Below are 16,730 nucleotides of genomic sequence, written 5' to 3'. Positions count from 1 at the left end.
CACACTAATTTGCCCTGTTTATTAAATCTGGCCCTAGATTATTTACAGCAGCAATAGTGTAGTAATAGGGCTGCGACAGTTTTGACGTAAATCCACCCAAGAATCGAATTTGCCTTTTGCCGAACTCCCTTTTCCCATCACCTATCAGATCGGAAAGGCATTTATTTTCAATAAAAATTAAGAAAATATTTGAAAAGTGGAAATAAAGTGTTTTTTTTTTGTTTTGTTTTTTTGCTTTTTTAAATAATGATGACATATTCAAGGTTCATTGACTGTGAATGTAGCTTTAGATTCTCTGTTTCTCTCTTTCCAAAAATGTATTCTCAGCCTAATGAATTTGTCCTCTGCTGAGGCAAATGTTGAGCTCTCAACCTACTGTGAAGACAGATGTTGGTTCCCACCCTCTTGAGATGCCACCAACCAAACATCCTGCTCAAAATAACCATCTTCTCCTGTGGAGAAGCACAAAATGTTATCATGACTGAACTGAAAACTTCAAGACAAAAACCAATTTAAACTCATACATTAATTAATGTAAAAGCTCAAGTGCAATCATATCACTGATAAATATGTTTAACTATACCATGTCATCATAGTTATTGGATTTATTGATTATTGAATTTTGAGAATTTTGAATCAGCAGAAGATTATTTTCCGATTTAGTTATTCAGTGTGAATCACAGATGAATATTAAATTTAGTTCAATATTTGAGGCATCATAAACCAAGGGAATGAAGGTCTTTCTTCGGTAACACTTTATTTTAGTGTCTTTGTTACATGTTACATGTAGTTACTGTATTAATAACTATAAATGATGCATAATTACATGCAACTAACCCTAAACAAAAACTTATCTAACTCTAACTCTATAGTAAGAACATGTAGTTAATTATTATAACACAGTACTTAAATGCATAATTACACTGTAACATGGACAACTTAAAGTGTAGCCCTTTCTTTCAATATCTTTGCATAATTTTAAACAGATTCCTTTGCTCGTTTTCTAGCACTGCCACCTTCTACCAAGCATTAACAATACAAATAATAATAATAACAATAACAAATAAATATAAATTTTTTGATGCATATAATATTGTGGAACAAACACAAAAGTGAGTAGTAAATGATGACAGAATTTTCAATTTTGGGTGAACCATAACTTTTTGTTAAAAATAAGCTCTACAAATCTTTTAAGATGACAAACAAATACTTCAAAATGAAGCACCCATCTCATAAGAGCCCATTGAGCTTACACTAGAGTACACCTGAGCTCAGCCTACGGTGTTTGTGCATTGAAAGGTGACTTTTAAATGTCTCCTATCTCAGAATGCTAATTATTACCTCAACAGCTTATCAGTTTTCCAGGAGGGTTTATTTAGCTCCTAAATCAAGCATCGATCCACCACAGACCATCTAATCCCAGGAGGAAAATCTTCAGATTCTCTGTGGGTCAGAGATATAGAGATGGAGCATCTGTACCTGTCTGCCTCTCCTCCTTTTTATCTCACTCTCTCTCTCTGCCCCTGGGCTACGCTGTGGTGAAAGTCAATGACTTCCTGGCCTTGCGCTTGCACACATGGCTCTGGGGGCAATCTGTGTTGAAAATGAAATGGTACAAGCTCAGTTTCACACTGCCCCAGGCTGTATTGTACATTAGACAGGACTTACATTGGACTCCTGTCTCTCTCTCTGTCAGTAATTAGGCAGGCTTAGACGAGTTGAATGATTTAATTTTCAGTGACGCTGCCAACTGTGTGTCAGCTGCTGATAGCATGTTATCTCTGGCTCTTTGTCCCTGTTCTCTCGCTCACTAGTTCACTTCACTCTGTCTCTCTTTATGTGTGTATATGTGTGTGTGTGTGTGTGTGTGTGTAAGACAAAGTGGGGTTTTTGACGATATCAGCATAAATTCTTATTTCACAGTGTAAATGCTGTTTGTGTTGTCACTTACGGCATGATTCCTGTTTCATGTTCCTCTGTCTTGGATTCTTATGTTGATATGTAGTTTTTTGTTCTCATGGTTCCTGTGCTTTACTTCCTGTGCTTATCCATGATTTCTTAGGTCCTGGTATGTTTCCATAGTAACTCTCATTAATCTCCACAGCTACTAATCACTGTCACCTGTTTCTTGTTGCAGCCCTTGTTACCTTGTTCATGTTCTTTGTCTGATGTTGTCCTTTATGAATGTTATGTGTGTGTTTGTTTCAGTTCTGTTTCTGCCCATTTATGGAATATTCCGTTACTGCCTGGATTTACTGTTGTTGTGTTTGTTTAAATAAATATTTCTGCTGCACTTGGATCCAACTATCACGTTTCTGAAAAAGCTGCGTTACACTTATAAATGTAAAGTCACAACAAAGGGGGCCTCAGCAAACTTCCAAGTGTCAAGATGACTTAAAAGTATTTAAACTAATAAATTATTATACATTTATTTAAAAAAAATCTCACTCTAAATTAAAATGCTAACAAAATAGATACAATCAAGCTGTGAAATGAACGTAACTATTGCAGTTCTTTAAACTTCTGGAATCACAAAAGGAATTGTGGTTAATTTAATATATCAATACTCACAGTTTCAGTTAATACATTTTTTTAAGCTTTGTGGATATTTTGTTGCTTTCGAATCCACTGCATTAGCAAATAAATTTCAGTAAGGCATCTGTACTTAGATATTTTCTCAAAACTAACTTCACTATTTACAATAACTGTGTCAAGGTGATTCTTAGTGGATGCATTTATTATTTTTACAGTATACTGACTAATGGGGGAGGAAGGTTTAAATATGCAATGCAAAACAACTTTGAATCCTCCCAAAAAGATTCCTGCACCCATATAGGTTTCACTAGGCTCCCCTGCTATGAAATCTCCTCACATTTCGATGAGAAGAATATATTATCGCACACACACACACACACACACACACACACACACACACACACACACACACACACACATCTGAGTTCAGCATCTAATACCAGAGGCCAAACCATCTGCCAGCCTGATCGCTGGCCTGTGAGACTCGGTTCACTGTTTCCTCATTTCCATTCACCACTCACTACCCAGAGGCCAAAACCTTACACTATTACACTTACAGAATGACAGATTTCACGACTTTGTCCTTGTCTTAGCAGTGGCCATCTGAAAATAACCTGGCACTCTCTTATCGATTCTCCGAAAATCAAGTGCACTTTATCGCAGTATTCACCTGTCCAGGCACAAGCGGGAGCACACACAAGGCCCAAAGGCGTTAATGTTAGTGTTTTGTGTCTTTGTTGTAGTGCCTGCCATGGATTCGGAAGATGAACCCTTGTTGCTCCAAGGTACCTGGAACCTAAGCGAGTTTGAGGAGCAAGAGGAAGATGAGGAGGAGGAGGGAGAAGAAGGAACAGAAAGGGAAAATGGAGACGAGCAGGTCTTTAAGGGGTTGTGGTGGGCTTTGGGCTGGGTGTATACGCAGCCCTGGGCCAGCGGGCTGGTTCTGGCTGTGGGATTTCTGGTACCCTTCACCCTCTCAGCTTATATGTTCCTTCACTGTGAACCATTAGACATTGACCTTTCCTACAGCGCATTCGAGGTCAGGAGTCATGCCTCTGCAGAACGTTTTGATGCTCTCGCAATTGCCCTGAAAAGTCAGTTGGGGTCTTGGGACAGGCACAGGCGTGATGCAGATGGATTTGACTTTGAAGCCAATGCTCTGAGGGACCTTTTGTTGCTCATGGTAAACAGAAAAGGGAAGGACGTCTCTGCAATGGCGAATGTCACAGAACCTGCTGAGACTGAGACAGGGGTACACAATGACACCAGACAGTTTGGAAATGAGAAAAACAACAAGATGAAAGAGGAAAAGGCAGACTCGACAAACCCTAAGATAGCGGCACTCAATTCCAGTGATGCTGAAGATCACAGGAAACCAGACTCACCCTTAATGAGGAAGCGAAGATTTTCAGGCTACTCCTACCTTCAGACCCAGGCCCTCTGGAGGATAGAGCTAGTTTTTGTGGCCCAGGGTGACAAGGATAACAACATTTTCACCCCCGAACGCCTTCACACCATACACCACGTGGAGAGACTTCTAATGCAGCACCCTCAGTTTCAACAGTTCTGCTGGAAGCCACTGGAGGCATTGCGAGACTTGCCCCTGGGACCTTCCTTCTGCTCTCCTCCAAGCTCCCTCCTGTCCTACCTCTTTCCCAGTGAGCGTGCAGGGAAGATCTACTATGATGGGATGGGACCTGATCTAGCTGATATACATGGTGAGTCGTTTGGGGGAGGCAAACTATCCCACTCTCCACTAATGATTCAGTAATCCTCAGTAAATCAAATTTGAATAGAGAAAGAGTGTAAAATGAAGCTCATTTGTTTTAAATAAGCTCAGCTAAACTCTCTAAAACAGCAGTATGTTTTATTTGATTAACTGTTCTCATGGTCTCCAAGTTGGCCATTAGCTGGTTCTAGTTTGTCTAGATCCTGTTCCTGGAGAGTTCAGATCCAACCCTGATCAAACACACCTGTCTGTAATTATCAAGCTCCTGAAGATCTTAATTAGCTGCTTTAGGTGTGTTTGTTGGATCAGGGTTGGAGCTGAATCTCCAGGATTCGGATTGGACACGCCTGATTTAGATGGTTGACCAGTTGGTGAAGATCAGGCTGAGCTGATAGACCATCTTGGACCAGCAAAATATACATGGGATGGCCTGGTTTTCCAGTTGGATTTGCCCTGGTTAACAGATATCAGGGGTGTCCAATCCTGCTCCTGGAGGGCCAATGTGAGTTTCTAGTGATCCTCAAGATCTTGATTAGCTGGTTTAGGTGTGTTTAACTTTGCAAATAAATGTCCAGGAGAAGAACTCCCCTGACATATATTGTAAAAAGTAACATCAAATGGTGGCTGTATGATGTTCAAGGCCTCTTTCACAATCAATCCAACCAGTAACTGAAATGTTTTTCATAAAACTCCCTGATTGTAGTATCTCTATCCTCAGGTGCCCTGAGCTTGGCGATCACCCATCCACAGTTTTACTGGTATGTGGATGAGACTCTCTCACCAGACAAGCTTCAGTCCTCTCTTCTTCGCAGTGAGATCCATTTTGGAGCTCCTCTTCAATCTTTCTACTCTCTTCAAGACAGACCTTTAGAACAGAGACGTCTCTTCAGAGAATTTGTGGTGCAGTATGCAAACATCCTTTCACAACAATCCACCAGGTGGGTGTTGAGATTGCAGTTGGTGTTGGTATTAGTTACGTAAACAAGAAAGCTTTTTGTTTATTTGTCTGGTCTAAAACCATGTATGGTTAAATGCAAATTCAATTTAACAAGCATGCAAACCAGAGGATTCATCAAAAGATTCATTATGGCTTGTTTTGCATTAAATATGGTCATTGGAAACGTGCAGAATTAACTTTATAAATCCCAGTTAGCAGAAGCTTTTTTCTCCCACCCTGTGTTCTCCCATACAGAGCTTATCTTTTTTTTAAATTATTATTAATAGCCTCATCTGCATATAATTTCCATATGCATATTGCCATTGAGACATTTCCAAACTTCCTTAAATATATAATTACCAAAGACGCAAGTCATTTAGAGACGTGTTTTCAGATAATATATCTTGAGTTTAATTTCTCACGCCACAGGGATTTTACTTGTTTAAAGCATAAACCAAACACGCATTTTGCAGTTTTGATTCTCTTTTGATCATTTTCTGCATAATGTTGTTTATTAAATACATTTCTGTAATTCCAAACACACACACACACACACACAAAAAGAGCCATCCCTGCCATGGGAAATGTCTTCCAAAAGCAACATATATATATATATATATATGCTCAACTCCATACATAAGGAGGGCATTTTTATTATAAAAGTAATATACTGTATTAAATGAAAATGTAAGTGTGCATGAAAATTGCTATATTGCAGAATTTGCTTTCACAAATTTTACGTCCATAAAACTGAGCCATCAACTTACAAAGACAATCTCAGTTGCACGATGGTGATGAATCATGGCTCAGTCTTCCCGCTCTTCTGTGTGGCAGCTGGAAAGACTGTTCACTTTACTAATGCAAAACTAATGAGTTATATATAAATGATTAAACACAAAATGGGAGTCTATTAAGCCACTAAGTATTCCTTAGTGTCAAAGACAGAAGTCAGTTAGTCAGCCGTTTCGATTTTGGTTGTAGTGATTTTTGCAAGGATGATCACCAAACAACGCCAGTTATGAATCTCAGACAATGACCCAAAGCTTTATTACATCTGCAAAACAACCCTATTATACTCACTGCTGTCAAGTGAATGTATGCAGATGCTCTTCAAATGACAATCATTACTGCTGGGATGACAATGGTAGGAACTAAGCCTAGAAATGAGCCAATGGCCAGACACAAAAATAGACATTCATTGTATCTCTGATACAGTTTTAACTCCTTTAAGAGCCCCTCGATGTAATTAAGATTATCTTTTTCCATCTGCTAATGTGCCCCATTTTCTCTCTCATCCACCTCGTCTGGTCCTTCTCTTGTTACATATTGTCTGATGTCAAACGTAACCCATTCTCATCTTGACTACCCTCCCCTCTCATCCAATTTTCTGTTTTTATATTCTCTCTCTAGTAAAGTGAAGGTGTTGTACGGGGGTACAGAGTTATTTGATGATGAGGTGCGGAAGACCTTCCACAGTGACATGTTGCTGGCTTTGTTCAGTGGAGGATGCATTACTGTCCTTGTGTATGTTCTAACCTCATTTTCTGGTAAGACACTCAACAAGCATTCTAATCGAATAAACCTAAAAATACCATGCATTACAGGGGTTTTAGCCCACTTAAGGTCGTTGTTGTTCAGTCAACACAGATTAGAGATGCCTATGTTCATTATATAATTGCTTTTACAATCCAATACACAGTTTTATCAAGTAATTAATTAATTCACAGTTAGTTAACAGTTAACATTAAGCTGCTTTCAGTTATAAACTGTACAAAAACAGTATGTAATGCTGCTTGATGTTGCAAACTGGAATTTCTTATTTTTATTTATTATTGTAATCATAAACACACTCTTTTGTAGTGCAAATAGTTTTACTGTTTACTGCACTTTGTTCTTTATCTAGTTATTTACCTAGTGCTAATGAATCATACACACATTCATACTATATAGAATGTATTTTTTAACGGCCGCAAAATAAGCAACTTTTTCACTTGACATACCTACTCAGAGAGTATGCAATTTCAGATGCAGCCACTGTTTGTGAGTGAGTCATTGAATTATTCACCTAACAATGTAAGGAAGGAAAGCAAGGAAACACCACTTTGGACCCTATTTTAACGATCTGAAATGCAAGTATCAAACGCGAAACGCAAGTAACTTTGTGGGCGGATCTCGGCGGGATAAATGACTCTTGTGCCCGACGCAAATCTAAAATGGGTTGGTCTGAAGTAGCTACATTACTCATAGGTGTGGTTTGGGTGTAACGTGAAATAAACCAATCAGAGCGTCATCTCACATTCCCTTTAAGAGCAGGCGAGCTTGTTCCATGGCGGATTGCTATTATAACAGCGGATTTGCCAGGAGCGGTTCACAGTCGAGGAGACCGACGTTCTCGTCAGGGCCGTAAAAGACAGAGAAGTGACACTGTATGGGGATGGGAGAAACCCACCCAAATTAGCTTCGGTTAAACAGGCGTATAATAATTTTGGTAAATGTGTAAGCTAGATTTATGCCTATTTTTTCACATCTTCATGGACACCACAATGATTTCCCTCATGTGGAATATTTTTCCTTGTAATTATGTATGATTTGCAAAAATGTCAACTGCTGCGTGTAGATGAGAGAAGCAAAGTGTATGCGCGTTGTGCACACGCTACATTATGGCCCAAGCATGCGCCCTTAAAATAGCATCTGAATAACGCACCACTGACTTTAGACTAGGTTTTTCCTGGTCAGTGGCGGAATTGTTTTCTGAAACTGCAAAATAGCACCAGGGAACGTTTGTGCCGGAACACACCTCCTCTTTTCGCTACACCTCCCCCGGGAGCGCAAGTTCATTCCCTAGTTTACCGACGTGCGTCTGTGGAGGGAAAAGTCCGCTGTGCGTCGGGTGCAAAATAGGAATGATACATGCGTCGGTGTACAAAGTCAATTGCGCTGGGTGCAAGATAGGGGCCTATGTGTTGCTCTGAGAGAAACTGTTGGTTCTGCTTTTGACATCTGTGGAACTATTGTCCTGGGCAGAGCAAACAGACAAAGTATCTGGCGATATTGTGTCTAAAATCAGTGTAAGTTACACAACCTCATGTATATTGAACAGTTTTAAACTATAAATGTAGCGTCACTCTCGCAATTGTGCTGTTTGGTTTGAAGCGTCACTGACTTGAACTGATCGTGATTGAATTCTTAAAAACAAAATTGAGATATGTATAGTATATAATTTTAAGTTGTGTTTTGTAAAAAAACACAAATTATCAATAACATAAATTAGTACATGCTGTAAAAATTGTTAGTTCATGGTGACAAATGTATTAATCATGTTAACAAATTGAGTCTTATTGTAAAGTGCAAATTCAGTCTTGCTAAAATATTGTTAAAGATATGATGCAAGCCTTGATTTAGCCTTGTGTTTATGACTTGTGTTTTGTCATCTATAAATGGCCTCAGTATGCTTTGTGTCAACATTTGTGTCAACAGACAAGCTGCAAATGATTTCTGAAATGAAATCTGACTGATGCCTTGAACCTACACAGACTACCCACACATTTTGCAGTATGACTAAATAAGCAGTAAACATGTATTTCAGCTATGAGTCTATTAAAAGCACAAGAGGATGCAGACTTGAAGGTGTACTATCTGTGACTTTAGTTGTTGGGCAATTAATCAAGTAAATCTTATTGATTTGGCCGTCTCACAGCTCCACAGCTGGTTTTCTCGGTATATTCAGGTCATTATACTATTTTTGTCAGGACATTCCTAAAATGAGGCTTATTTTCTCACAGCTGCTGCACCAACAACCGTCTGGATAATGGAACTTTTCCATTTGACATTTTTATAAAAACCTTAATGACGCTTTTTCACGTTATGTAACTTGACCTTTGTGCTTTATCTGTATATCATATAACCTTCCCTAAATGTGTCTGCTGCACTTGCAATGCGCTACCTTGTTTGAGAAACAATAGAGAGCTCTCAAACGCTGTCGTTCCACTCAGCTTGCACACCAGTTTGTGACTGTTTGTTACAAAACCTTCAGCACTCTCTGTACGCCACAGCACTTTCAGTTAATTCAGGGATAAAAGCTTGAAACCACAGAAAACATCTCCTAGTGCGGTAAAGCATGTGGGCCAAAAATATCTTGGCAGTTTTGCGATTGCTAATGGTAAATTCAAAACGTTTGGTTTGTAAGAACGTCAGATATTTTGAATTTGACATTAAGGTCTTGGTGAATTCAAAAAGACCTGTCAAGAGGTGCTTGTGTTGGAGAAATTAGCTTGAAGTATTGATGCTAAGTTTACGTAGTTCTTACAGTTCAAAGCAATTGTTTTTTTACAGCAGTTTATTGTGCATGCAGCCCTTCATTTTAGTGAAACGCCTAATTTGAATAGTTGATTTAAATAAACTGATCCAAAAGAAAAGGTTCGCTGATTATTTTGAGTCGGTGCAGCATTTGTAGCAAGATTGTGCAGTAGCTAAACAAAATTTAGTAAAATGTGCTGTTCATTACTTTTTTTTGGTTTTGAATTACACCATTGAAATGTGGTGTCAGGGTAAGATTTTTTTTCCCTCTAAATAAATTTTGTGTCCAATAAGATAATAATCATGTTGTTCCAATAAGACTTTCATTCATCTTCAAAACACAAATGAAAATATTTTACTGATATCTGAGCGATTTCTGTCCCTCCATTGACAGTTCATGCAACTACCACTTTGACGCTTCAAAAAAGTTCATAAAGAGATTTTTAAAAACGAATCAATATGAATTGAGTGGTTTAGTCCAAATTTTCACTTTATATGATGAACAGATTTATTTTAGGCTTTTATTCACATATAAACATTCATCAACTCACACATTAGTTATGGTAAACGGAGGCTCAAGCATGTTCGCTTGATGTGAAAGAACCAATGAGGTTCATTCTCGTGTTATCTTCATTTGTGTTCCGAAGATGAACGAAAGTTGTACGGGTTTGAAACGACATGAGTAATTAATGACAGTTTTTTAATTTTTGGGTGAACTATTCCTTAAATACTTTCATTCAGGAAGGAAACATTAAATTGATCTAATCAAATATCTGTTTTAAATAAATGCTCTTCTCTTTCCGCATTAAACAGCATTTATCTGTTCATCAAAGAATCCTGAAAAAATGTATCTCGGTTTCCACAAAAACTGCTGCACAACTGATTTCAACATTGATAAGAATCAGAAATATTTCTTGAGCAGCAAATCATCATATTAGAATGATTTCTGAAGGATCATGTGACACTCAAGAGCTTTGATCACATGAATAATTTTTTTTTTAAATATATTAAAATAGTTATTTTAAATTGTAATAATATTTCACAATATTGCCACTTTACTGTATTTTAGATCAAATGAATCCATCCAGAGAAAACATTAAAAAATCTTACTGACTCCAAACTTTGGAATGGTAGTGCATATAACTTAAATGTTTACATTTATTTTAATTTACTTTCGGCGTAGGCGGTGGCTATTTAAGGTGTATAAATTTAGATTTTTCTACTTTCTAGTTTTATTAATCGTATAGTGTACATTTATAAGTAATAAATGCTCTAATAAATGCTGTAATAAATACTCTTCATATTACCCATGCAATTATTAAATTACATACTGTATATTTCAAAAGAAAATGCGCTTGTAAATTAACGAATGATCACTGTGCTTGAACACTAAAAGTCTCAAGTGTTTTGATTTGGCATTATGCGTCATATCCATTTTGTTTCTCCTCAGTGTTTCTGACGTTCTTTGGCTTGGCCAGTATTGGTCTGAGCTGTCTCGTGGCGCTCTTCTTGTATCATGTGGCGTTTGGAGTGAAATACCTCGGCATTCTCAACGGAGTGGCAGCCTTCGTCATCATCGGCATCGGTGAGAATAATAAAAACCTATGAGCTTTCCACATTGTAAATAAACATGTTCTTTGGTCTTACTGTCTTCCTCTGTCTTTCCTTCTAGGTGTGGATGATGTGTTTGTGTTCATAAGTACCTTCAGACAGTCAGCCCACCTGACTAGTTCAATGCAGCGTATGATCTACACAGTAAAGACAGCCGGCAGAGCGACGTTCCTCACGTCCTTCACGACGGCAGCAGCGTATGCTGCAAACACCTTCTCACAGGTGCAGTCAGCGGAGCAGGATAAACACGGCCAGAAAATCAATTGTCGAAACAAAGATGTGCTAACATTTAGACCATTAAGACCACATTTACACTTTCATAGTTCACTTACAATGCTAGTTAAGGTTTCCTGCACCCAAAACAGTTGTATTTTAGTTTTCCAATTCTTTGGTTCAATTAAACAGGCTGTTTTTGCTGCTATACCTTTAAAATCTCTATGTTATGATTGGCTAACCTCATACTAACGTAATTCATGCTTATCAGAGTTGGTTGTTTAAATGCCCCCTGAAATAAAAATTTTTGTTTTTTAGTTTTTGGTATGAATATGTTAACCTTAAGGTTATGAATAAGCTGGTGTGTTCCAAATCAATGGCAAAATTCGCAAAACTTACAGTCTCTCACTTCCGCTAAGATGGATCATGGATTTTTATGACATCACCGTGGACTTCAGCTTCTCATCACATCTTCTGTCCAATCAAATGCTCTCTAGAATGTAAAGCGTCCCGCTCCCTTTGCTATAAATACCATCAGGCCAAAGCAACCGTTGACACGTCACTGAGCAAAATGGGTTGGAGATGTGTGTTCGGTTGCTCAAACGCTGGAGTTTTATTCCATTTTCCACATAACTGTATGTTGGTTAAGAATGAAATGGCTAGAATTTTTTCACACCTCTCTTATTGAATCCAACATATCATCGGCGCTCGGATTCGCTTCCATGGTGCTGTCAAGTACAACTTGCAGTCTGTGAGGTAAACTAAACGCTGTTGGCTATTTGAAAAGGGGGAGGAGCCATTCAATATGTCCCGCCTTAGCTTCCTGTTTCAGTGGAAATTGTCGATGTGCTCATGGCTGTGACATCAGTGCCCGGAAGATTTTTACTAGGACCGTCAATTTTTAGACAATAACGTAATACAATTAATTACAAAGAAAAGTAACACATTATAAAGAGTAATGCTTTAATCATGACCTGTGACCCTTACATTATGTATTAAGGGCTTTTATCTGGCATCAAAACAAGTTTAAGCTTTAAGTGGTGTGATTAAATGAGCCAAAGTTCTGAGTGAACTTGCGGATTCGTACATGACCTCCTACTGTGAAGCTCAGGATTTAACATCAATCAAAAAACAAACACAACTGATGTAATAAGCAGAAAGAACATGTAGAGCAGACAGTCAAACCTTTAATTTTTAAAGAGATATTTTTATTCACAGTAGCTTTTGTACCCATGGGGCATTTATGTTTCTGTCACCATCTCATGTTTATTCAGTATCGTATTGACGTAATGAGAATCCCGCCGGTTAATTTATTTTAAAACATGCAAAGGGAAAAAAAAATTCTGCCAACACCTGACGTGTGACCTTTATCTGTTTTGCATGCGTCATTAGATCCCAGCGGTTCATGACTTCGGTCTGTTCATGTCTCTCATTGTGAGCTGCTGCTGGCTTTGGGTGTCCATTCTCATGCCTGCTGCCCTTTGCATCTGGACCCAGTGTGGAGCTACCAATGGCAACCCCTGTCCCAAATGGTAGAGTTTTTATGTCTTTCCAAATGTCTTTACGAGAAATGTGCATGTTCTTTTCTTTGAATTTTACAACTTTTATCATACAAATCATTCATTAAAGGTGCAATTGACCTTTCGCCGGCCCCTCCCCCAAAACGGCCATTGTCCAATCACACATCATAGCAACCGTTACTATGTGAGCAGGTCCGACAAACATTAGCAAGATGGTGAAGCGTGCGCCCATGGCGTTTGTAAATCGGACACTACATACCCCGAGAGATTGTCTGGAGGAGTTGTGGTCTTTCCATTCCCAAAGCCGAAAACACAACGTGAGCGGTGCCTACAATGGATAAGATAGTGTGGACGGCCCCAATCCCAGTTAAATGTGTCGAACATTACGAAGCATAAATACGTCTGCTGGCTGTGGTATCGATGGCTAACGTTACTTAAAGTTTTTTTTGTTTTGTTTTTCTGATCTGAAAAACTATCCTATCTGTAACTCAAAAAACATAATATTGTCTGAACCGCGAGTTTTATGATCCGTTGCCCCACTAATAAATATTATGGTCTCAACCGCGATTTTTGTGATCTGTTGTCCCCCTAATAAATATTATGGTAACGTTAAGTGCATTATGAAAGACAATCAATTAAAGTTATTTAGATGCAAATTAAGGCTATGTCTGGTTAAACAGTTATTGTGTGATTTCGTTTATTGTGCTTTGTCAACTTGAAGCATGAATTTGAGAAAGAAAATCATTTTTGGAAGAAAATGCACCACATACTTTTGTCAATGATATAGGCCTAAGTTATAGCTAAAATATTGTAAAAGATTTCAGTTCACCTGCCTAATTGTAGTTGAAAAGTCAAATTAAACTTGATTAATGATATAGTGACTGATCAAATAAACTACAGCATCGGGAATATAACTCCCATGTGTTTTGCAGCATTTAAAATTTTAGTCATAGCGTTATGCGAAAAAACACACATAAGAAATTATTGCTGACAGCACTTTTATTTTCAGAGACAGTTTTTTCTTTCACACAAAAACACAACAGTAAGTGTCTTACAATGCTTTTAAACACTTGTTTCCTTGTTCTTTGCCATAATCACAAATGATGTGTATGAACACCGGTAAGCATTAGCCTCGATAGAGACGTAGATAGTAGTCGTGTCTCCTTCATTGCGCATTTTTATATTATAATATATCCCTCCACTGCATACTGTAATCCTTTTTGCCTCAATCTGGAGGATATCGCGGAGGTATTGCTCCAAAAAAGGTCACTGACACGCACGGGTATACCTTTTTCCGTCGTGGCAATAGGCTTTATGCCCAGCTCCACTACTTCCTGAACTTCAGCCAGCTCCTTTGTTTCCTGTCTGCCATTATTGGACAAACTGATTAATCCAGGTGTGTCTGATTATTGTTGTTGTGACTACTGAGGTCAGGCACACCTGGATTAATCAGTTTGTCCAATAATGGCAGACAGGAAACAAAGGAGCTGGCTGAAGTTCAGGAAGTAGTGGAGCTGGGCATAAAGCCTATCTGTCGCGCTGGTCGTGTTTGACCATTTGTTTGTCGGACGTAGCAACAGTAACTAAGGGGGGCGGGGCTCGGCGAAAGGTCAATTGCTTGACTCAAGAAGATTTTAAGAAATGTCCATACAATGGAAGTCAATGGTGACCAAAACAGTTTGGTTACCAAAATTCTTCAAAAATATATTTTATGTTCCGCAGAAGAAAGAAAGACATTAAGGTTTGGAATGAAATGAGGGTGAAAATTGTTTCCTTTTTTGGATGAATTATGCCTTTAAAATCATAGTTCACCAAGAAATGCAAATTCTGTCATCATTAACATTGTTGTTCCAAATCATGACTTTCTTTCTTCTGCAAAACACACACTTTTTTAAATTGTAATGCGCTGGCAATTTCAGTACATTTAAGTGCCCAATTAGGCTATTTTAAACGTTTAGTTTCAGAGGTCTCCTACAATAGGTTTACATGCATCCAAGTTAAAAAAACACATTAATTTTCTCATAATATACATTGTAGCTTCACATCTTTTGTCACAGTATCTGAAACAGTTTGACAAGAGATAAATTTTCTCTAAGCCCCTCCTTTCCGAGAGCCTACTCTATATTGATTGGTCAGACGTCCTAGTCTGTTGTGATTGGTCGACCACTTATAGTGTGTTTCGCAAACCAATTTCTCATTAACCATATCTGAATTTCAGCTCCGGATCTTCCCTGATACACTGATACGAATAGTAACCTCATCCTTTAGAAGTGCATCAAAGTGGATTTGGAGTGCAGAAAACAGTGTCTTCTCGACATAAACAACATGAACCAAACTCGAATCGTTATTTTTAGTTGAATCTTTTTAAATAATTAGTTGACCCAGTTCACAAAACAGGTCTGAATGATTTGTTCATGATACAGACTGCTCCAGTTCTCAAGCTAAATACACTGACAGAGTGATCCATTGACAGCTTACTGGAGGAAAATATTATTGGTGAATAACATTTTTGGTGAATGGACACTTTTATGGTTCTTTAACATTGTTTTTGAAGACTGAAAACTTCAGTCCTCATTCATTGCAACTGCATGGAAAAGAGCGAAACAAAGGCATACTGATTTGGAATGACACGAGAGTGAGTAAGTGATGACATATATGGGATTTTTGGATGAATTATCCCTTTAACACTGAGATTGTTAAACCTAACAGGTGGACCACACTAACAAAACTGTCCGTCACCCCTAGTCCCCTCTCAGATGATGATGATGTTGCGCTAATAACTGTAGAACTGGAACCAGGTAAGGATTACTTTATTTTGATAAAAGATTACAAATACAATTTCTTATTTGGAATAATGTGCACCAATTAATCATTTTCTATAAGACCAGGAATGTGAAGTAAGGAGGTAAATAGGGTCTATTTTAATTGTCTGTTTATTTTAAAGGGGTCATGACATGCATTTTTTTTATCACTTGAATGTCATGGTTCACTTATAATGATAACGTTTTGCGTAAAAAAAAAAAAAAAAAAAAAAATATATATATATATATATATATATATATATATATACAATATATATGCATAAAAAAACAATTATTTTCAGCCTTTATTCTGACACTGTCTGAAATTATTCGTTTTTAAGGGGCGGCTCCTTTAAGTCAGTAAACGGCCACTTATGATTGGCTAATGTCGCTACATAGGAAACAGCATCAACGCCCACTCAATACTGCACACGAGTTAGTGTTTAGAAACATTATCCATAAAATAATTCACCCACAAAGCATTAATCATTCACGTGTGGTTTGTGATGCAGCTGCTGTTAGATCAGTTGGCTGCTTCGTCTGTCAACAAAAGTTTCTTTGCGACTCTCCATTACACTGTTCCTCGTTTACAAAACAAAATGCTCCGAACAAACATACAATCCTCCAATGCAATCTGGGACGCCATTAAAATACAGCACTTATTTCCGACACTGGGATCCTTCTGAAGTCTGTACAGAGACGCAAACGAGCTGTTGAAACTGGATGTGTAAAAGCAAACGTTCTTTCACTCTTCCATTTGTCCTTTTGTCAACAGACTCAAGTGTGTTGAGCATGCCAGAAACTGAACTCTCATCTGTATACTGTAGACAGCGTCAGTGATTATAATGGGTTTATTTGCTTTTGACGCGTCTAGGGAAATGTCTGCCAATAAGCGACTAAACGGCAGTGGGCGTGGCCTATGATGCGATCATGTGTAACTATTCGTCGATGTCTTGCTTTGGAGGCAGTCATATGCAAATCGCACCGATTCCGCAATATCAAAACGAGACGTTTTTGGTGCTTGATGCTTTGTTTATAAGGACATTTTAAGCTATGAAACTTGCAGGATGTTTTAATGGTACAAAGAC

The 16,730-nt window shown here is 38.1% G+C and overlaps 1 protein-coding gene across 1 annotated transcript in view; it reads left to right on the top strand.

The window, feature by feature from the left end:
• Positions 1-2,853: 2,853 nt before the first annotated feature.
• The window catches only part of disp3 (dispatched RND transporter family member 3), a 41,903-nt gene continuing 28,026 nt past the window's right edge, over positions 2,854-16,730 (top strand). Inside the window, exons 1-7 of the mRNA XM_079896045.1 lie at positions 2,854-4,253; positions 4,983-5,202; positions 6,612-6,748; positions 10,948-11,082; positions 11,170-11,330; positions 12,714-12,853; positions 15,551-15,639. Coding sequence (XP_079752171.1) covers positions 3,251-4,253; positions 4,983-5,202; positions 6,612-6,748; positions 10,948-11,082; positions 11,170-11,330; positions 12,714-12,853; positions 15,551-15,639 — 1,885 coding nt within the window. The 5' untranslated portion in view covers positions 2,854-3,250. The remainder of the gene's footprint in view (positions 4,254-4,982; positions 5,203-6,611; positions 6,749-10,947; positions 11,083-11,169; positions 11,331-12,713; positions 12,854-15,550; positions 15,640-16,730) is intronic.

Source organism: Squalius cephalus (assembly GCF_949319135.1).
Source record: "Squalius cephalus genome assembly, chromosome: 16".
NCBI lineage: Eukaryota > Metazoa > Chordata > Actinopteri > Cypriniformes > Leuciscidae > Squalius > Squalius cephalus.
Note: the sequence above shows the minus strand (reverse complement) of the source record. Positions and strands in the feature narration are given on the sequence as shown.